General features: G+C 31.0%; 1 protein-coding gene across 1 annotated transcript; it reads right to left on the bottom strand.

The window, feature by feature from the left end:
* Positions 1–1415, bottom strand: LOC111806187 (UDP-glucuronate 4-epimerase 1). Its single transcript, XM_023691568.1, has one exon. It carries the CDS (start codon positions 1295–1297, stop codon positions 2–4), a length of 1296 nt encoding a protein of 431 aa, XP_023547336.1. The 5' UTR covers positions 1298–1415; the 3' UTR covers position 1.
* Between the last annotated feature and the right edge of the window lie 4861 nt (positions 1416–6276).

Genomic DNA, 6276 nt, shown 5'->3' with positions numbered 1-6276 from the left:
TTTAATTTACAGGTTTTCCGTGATTATAGCCATAATACGATAAATACCATCTGACGAACTTCTTCAACCCGGTCTGCAAATCCGTGGTCGGTTTATACCCGAGTTCCTTCCGAGCCGAACTAATATTCGCATGAGTAAACGGAACGTCGCCGTTTCCAGGCATTTCCACCACATTTTTCTTCGCCTTCACCTTCAAATGCCTCTCCAATATACTCACCAACGTCGGCACCGTCACCGGCGATGTATTCCCCAAGTTGAATATCCTATACGCCGCCGGTCCGGTTTTCTTCCCACCTGAACCGGTGCTCTTCCCTGATGTATCCAACGACCCCAAACACCCTTTCACAATATCATCAATGTAAGTGAAATCCCTCGCTAAATCCACCCGGTTCTTCCCGCGAAAAACCGTAATCGGCTTTCCTTGAAGAATATTCCTCGTGAATGAAAAATACGCCATGTCCGGTCGGCCCCATGGACCGTAAACCGTGAAGAATCTCAACCCGGTTATCGACAAACCATAGATGTGATTATAAGTGTGAGTGATTTCCTCTCCGGCTTTTTTTGTGGCTGCGTAGAGACTCGCCGGTTGGTCGGTTCGGTCCGATTCGGAAAAGGGGACTTTCTCGTTCAAACCGTAAACCGAACTGGAAGAAGCCCAAACCACAGCCGGTTGTGGGTTAGCCGATTTACATGCCTCAAGGAGCGTAACTAAACCGGCGATGTTGCTATGAACATACGAATTGGGATTCTCCATAGCGTAACGGACTCCAGCTTGAGCCGCTAAATGCATCACGTGACTAAAAACGACGACGTCGAAGAGCTTCTCAAGCAATCTAGCGTCGTTTAAATCGCCGTGAACGACGAAGATTCCGTGATCGGAGAGAAGCGATTTCCGGGCTTTTTTCAAGGAAGGGTCATAATAGGAATTGAAATTATCAAGGCCGACAACGCCGTCTCCGCGTTTCTTCAAAGCGAGGGAAACATGGGTTCCGACGAAGCCAGCAGCGCCGGTGACGAGAACAGAGAGGCCATTAGGACGGTGGGTTTGGGCTGAGTGACGGAGTTGTTTCTCCCATTGGATGCCGCCCCATGAGACGGAGAAGTAGCGGCTGCCGGAGTCGACGAAGGATTGGAAACTCAAATAGGAGGCGGTTAAAGCGATTAAGAAGAGAGCCCAGAAGAACATGGTGGTGGTGGAGGCGAAACAGCGGTGGAACTGGCGGTTCATTGGGTGGTTTCTGTCCATCTTGAACTTTCCGGGGGTGGAGGGGAAGAGCTCGTCCTGTAAGGAGGGCATTTTGGGGAATTGGAAGAAGAGAGGAAACGTTGCAGATGCAGAGATGGGGAAGGGGCTAAGCTTTTTGCATCTGCCAATTAGAGAAGGAAGGAGAAGAGGGTTATAAATAGTGCTAACCCACGCACCAGAGAAGACGCGTGAAAAAGGACTGCCAGATTGGAGGATCAATTTTTTTTTTTTTTTTTTTTTTTTTTATTATTATTACGAATTTGTTAAAGACAATTCAACCAATTACCACTTTTTTTTTATATTTATTATTATTATTTATTTAAATAATGATAAATTAGAACATCATGTTTTTAAAAATATTAATTTTAAAATTTCCATGTTTAATTTATATTTATAAATTTTGGAGATTGTATTCGTTAATACTCTAAATGTAACTCATAGATATTGTCCACCTTGATCTGTTATGTATCATCGTCAGTTTTACCGTCTTAAAACTTGTCTACTAGAAACAGTTTTTCACACCTTTTATAAGGAATGTTTCGTTTTCTTGTGTCATGTGAGATCTCACAATTCACCTCCTTTTGAGGTCTAGCGTAGTCGTTGGCTTACACCCGATGTTTGGCTCTATTAAGATATGATATTTTTGAGATATATTTTAATAATTAGTTAGGGAGCATATCTTATATATTAGTATATTTTATCTTATTTACTGGTTAGTTATATATTTTTCCTCATTTTTAGGTATTAGTTGATAGTTTGTATCCTATTTAAAACGTGGTAAACATTAATGAAGATCATACTTTCAATCCCAATTCTATTTCTATTGTCTGTTTTGGTTTATTACGTCTTGTCGTTAGCTAGACGTGTTTTAAAACTGAGGCTAATGATGATATGTAATGGGCTAAAGTAGATCGTAGCTAATGGTGAGACGTAATTTACATTGTTCTTTAAATTTCGCTTGGAAAACATTGTGTGAGACGTAAATTTATGTCGATTAAGCTCCTTACTTGTTATAAGTGAATCAATTTATACTCTCTATTAAGATTACCTTTCAGAATCATGTATGCATTCACGTGTATATTAACAAAATAAAGGATCAGAATTGATGCATTGACGATTTTAAAACGAAATCAGAGCTGATAATCTAAAATTGATCCGTGTATCTGAACTACACATAAGAGATAATATATATTGATATAGTTACAAAAGTTTAAGGTTTAAACGGATAAAATTATTAATTTAAGGTCTTAATTGGTACGACCATTTTAATTTAAATTTAGAGATATTAATTATTTGCCTATATTCTACTTTTCCATTAAAAATAATTAATTTTTAATTTTCAAAACGTGTAGGTATAAACCTAAAATTTAAAAATTCATATAATTATCAAATAGTGACGTATTTTTTATAATCAAATCTAATTTAATGTCGCTAAATTTATTAAAGTAAGAAATAAAAATAATTTATATCACTGATTATACTCGAGTTGGTAGGATCTTTACAACTACTAATAATATTATTTATTATTATAAATTTATATGTGGTGTTAGTTCATCATTATTCAGTATAGTTTACTCATAAGACATTAAATTATTACAATAAAAATTAGGAAAATTATAATTCTAAATAAATTATTAAAAAAATTTATATTTTAATTTTTCGAATTCTAAAAATGCGCAATAATAATTATAATAAGAGTTTTATTTTTTTAATTTAATTTAATTTTGGGTTATTATGGCCTGTGGGGTGTGGTTTTAAAAGAACAATAACATGGGCGCCGTTCCGATTGGCTGTTTTATAGGAAAAAATAAAAAGAAAAAAGAAAAAGAAAATAAATAAATTTATAACATTATCAGTTATCACGCACTTCCAGGGAAATGGATTACAAAACTTTTTAATTTTAAATTAATTTTTTTAAAAAAGGGATATTNAAAATAAAAAGAAAAAAGAAAAAGAAAATAAATAAATTTATAACATTATCAGTTATCACGCACTTCCAGGGAAATGGATTACAAAACTTTTTAATTTTAAATTAATTTTTTTAAAAAGGGATACCACCGGGAACCGGAAGAAGCGGACGCGACTGAAGGAGAAGTTTCCTGAGTTGACCGGATGGGAATAAATTTAGAATGACCGCGTAGCCGGTGGACGGTGATTTACTTTCTTTTCTCTGTAATTTCTTTTTTACTCGCTATTTTTAGGATTTAATGGTTTTTATTCCTTTTTTTCACAATTAAAAATAAAAAAGAAAATATAAACATATATTTTTTTTAATCTGAGTTCATTGATGTCTAATTTGGACTTTTTAAACTTTTAAAAATAATTTTGAATTTTTAGAAAATTAAAAAAAATTATTGTGTTTGGTATAAAATAATACTAAATTATTTGTAGCACTCATGCTCGGATCTAGATTTGACATCTGATAGCCTTGATATTCACCTACATTTTACAACATGGTCATGTTACTTACTCCTTGTTTTTTAGAGTTAAAACTGACACGAGAATTCCTATGATTAAAAGAAGGTGCATCTTGTTGGTATATGTAGTAATTTTCGTTTCCTTTCAGCCTTTTTTAGTCATCTTATCCTCAAGATCGCTCTCATTTGAATGTGGTTTCGGTTCACTCGTATACTCTCATTTACTTGGGTGTTACACTTATGATCGAGTCATTGAAAAAAAAAAAAGAACATTGTTGTAAAAATTTAACGTATTTTTTAATCATAATTTTCATACCTTTAAGATCACTCTCGTTCAGATATGGTTTCAGTTTATTCATGTACTCATTTTTTACCACGAGCATTATAGAAGCGTTACAGGTACATTGTAGTAAGTGAAAAGGATAAACATAATTGCAGTAAATAAATAAAAAAAAGGTAATAATTATAAATTCTTCCCCTATAGATATAAATTTTAGATNACTAAATTATTTGTAGCACTCATGCTCGGATCTAGATTTGACATCTGATAGCCTTGATATTCACCTACATTTTACAACATGGTCATGTTACTTACTCCTTGTTTTTTAGAGTTAAAACTGACACGAGAATTCCTATGATTAAAAGAAGGTGCATCTTGTTGGTATATGTAGTAATTTTCGTTTCCTTTCAGCCTTTTTTAGTCATCTTATCCTCAAGATCGCTCTCATTTGAATGTGGTTTCGGTTCACTCGTATACTCTCATTTACTTGGGTGTTACACTTATGATCGAGTCATTGAAAAAAAAAAAAGAACATTGTTGTAAAAATTTAACGTATTTTTTAATCATAATTTTCATACCTTTAAGATCACTCTCGTTCAGATATGGTTTCAGTTTATTCATGTACTCATTTTTTACCACGAGCATTATAGAAGCGTTACAGGTACATTCAATTTTTGTAGTAAGTGAAAAGGATAAACATAATTGCAGTAAATAAATTAAAAAAAAGGTAATTATTATAAATTCTTCACCTATAGATATAAATTTTAGATACAACAAAAGATAATTATTATAAAATAAATTTACTTTTAAAAACATAATGCCAAAAGTAAAATTATTACTACTTTAATAGTTTGATTTAACCTGCTTTAAATATTTAATAAATACATGTTTTCATTAAGTGAATTCAACAATTCATTGCATTCTTCATACTTTAATAATCCATTATTATTGTATACAATATATTTTTCCCTCCCAAATAAAAAACAAAATTCAATTAATAAATAAATCATATATAAATTAAAAAAAAATACTATTTTCGACATTGAAATTTGGGACTCGGGTTGGTTGGGTTAGTGGCGAACAATCAAAATAAAATTCACAACCTAACCCATCCCTCTATTTTCAAGTTGGGTTGAGTTGTCGGGTTGTTTTTAAAAGTAGGGTTGAGTTGTAACCTTATTTTTGGGCTTCCGGTAAAAAAAATGTCAACCCAGAAACTGAGCTGAATTTTTTATTTTTCAAGGAAATTAATTCATCCCAAACCGAGAAAAAATTCTAACATAACCCAATATTTATAATTTGCGTTAGGTAGTCCGAGTTTGTCGGGTTACCATGTCATACGAACATCCCTAAATTAAATTTTTTATTTCTATATTTTTCAATAAATTTTAAAATTAATCTATATTATTAATTTTTTTATTTAAGAAAATAATACTTTTGCTCGCATTATAAATTTTAACAACATATTTTCAGGGTTATTTTTAACCTTGAAAAAAATATTTTTAATTATATTACTCAATAAATAAATTAATTAGTTAATTAAAAGTGTAAAATATTAAAATTATTTAAGAAATGTTAAAGTTACTGTAAAACATGAAATTATTAGCTAATGAATATAATTTTGAAAACAAAAATCATTATCAGATAGATTTTTTTTATGGCAAGACAAAGATGACGTGTAAAAAAGAATATTATTAATAATATATTATTTTTAGATTAAGATATTAATAATAATATATAATGAATAAAATGACTTAAATGTAACTAATGATAGAGTTGTGGCATTCTAGAAAGTGGTAATATTCAATAATCCACGTAGTGCATATGGATGGTTAGAAACAATATTTAAATTTTCATTTAATTTAAAATATAATTTCATTATTTGTCACGTCCAAGTAAAAAAGAGATACAAGAATGAACCGAAACCACATCTAAATCAGAGTGTTTATAAGAATATGAAGCTGAAAAAATACGTAAAATAATCGATAATTACTGACTATACCAACAATGAGCAAGTTTTTTTTTTTTTTTTTTTTCCGGTGGCTCAATCATAGAAACTTTAAGTTAAACGTGTTTGATTTAGACATCTTAAAAAACATGTAAGTTAGAACTCGTGTTGGTTTGTGAAAATGATTTTTGCTCTTAAAAGCAGTTCAAGATACGTTAGTGATATTACGGGAAATGCTGAAGTGTTTTAATTGGAGTCAAATGTAACGGTTTTAAAGTCAACCCCATGTGATTTTGAGGTTGAATTTGATTTTTTTTTTTTTTTTTTTTTTTTTTTTTTTTTTTTTTTTTTTTTTTTTTTTTTTTTTTTTTTTTTTTTTTTTTTT

This window comes from Cucurbita pepo, chromosome LG11, assembly GCF_002806865.2.
Source record: "Cucurbita pepo subsp. pepo cultivar mu-cu-16 chromosome LG11, ASM280686v2, whole genome shotgun sequence".
Lineage (NCBI taxonomy): Eukaryota > Viridiplantae > Streptophyta > Magnoliopsida > Cucurbitales > Cucurbitaceae > Cucurbita > Cucurbita pepo.
Note: the sequence above shows the minus strand (reverse complement) of the source record. Positions and strands in the feature narration are given on the sequence as shown.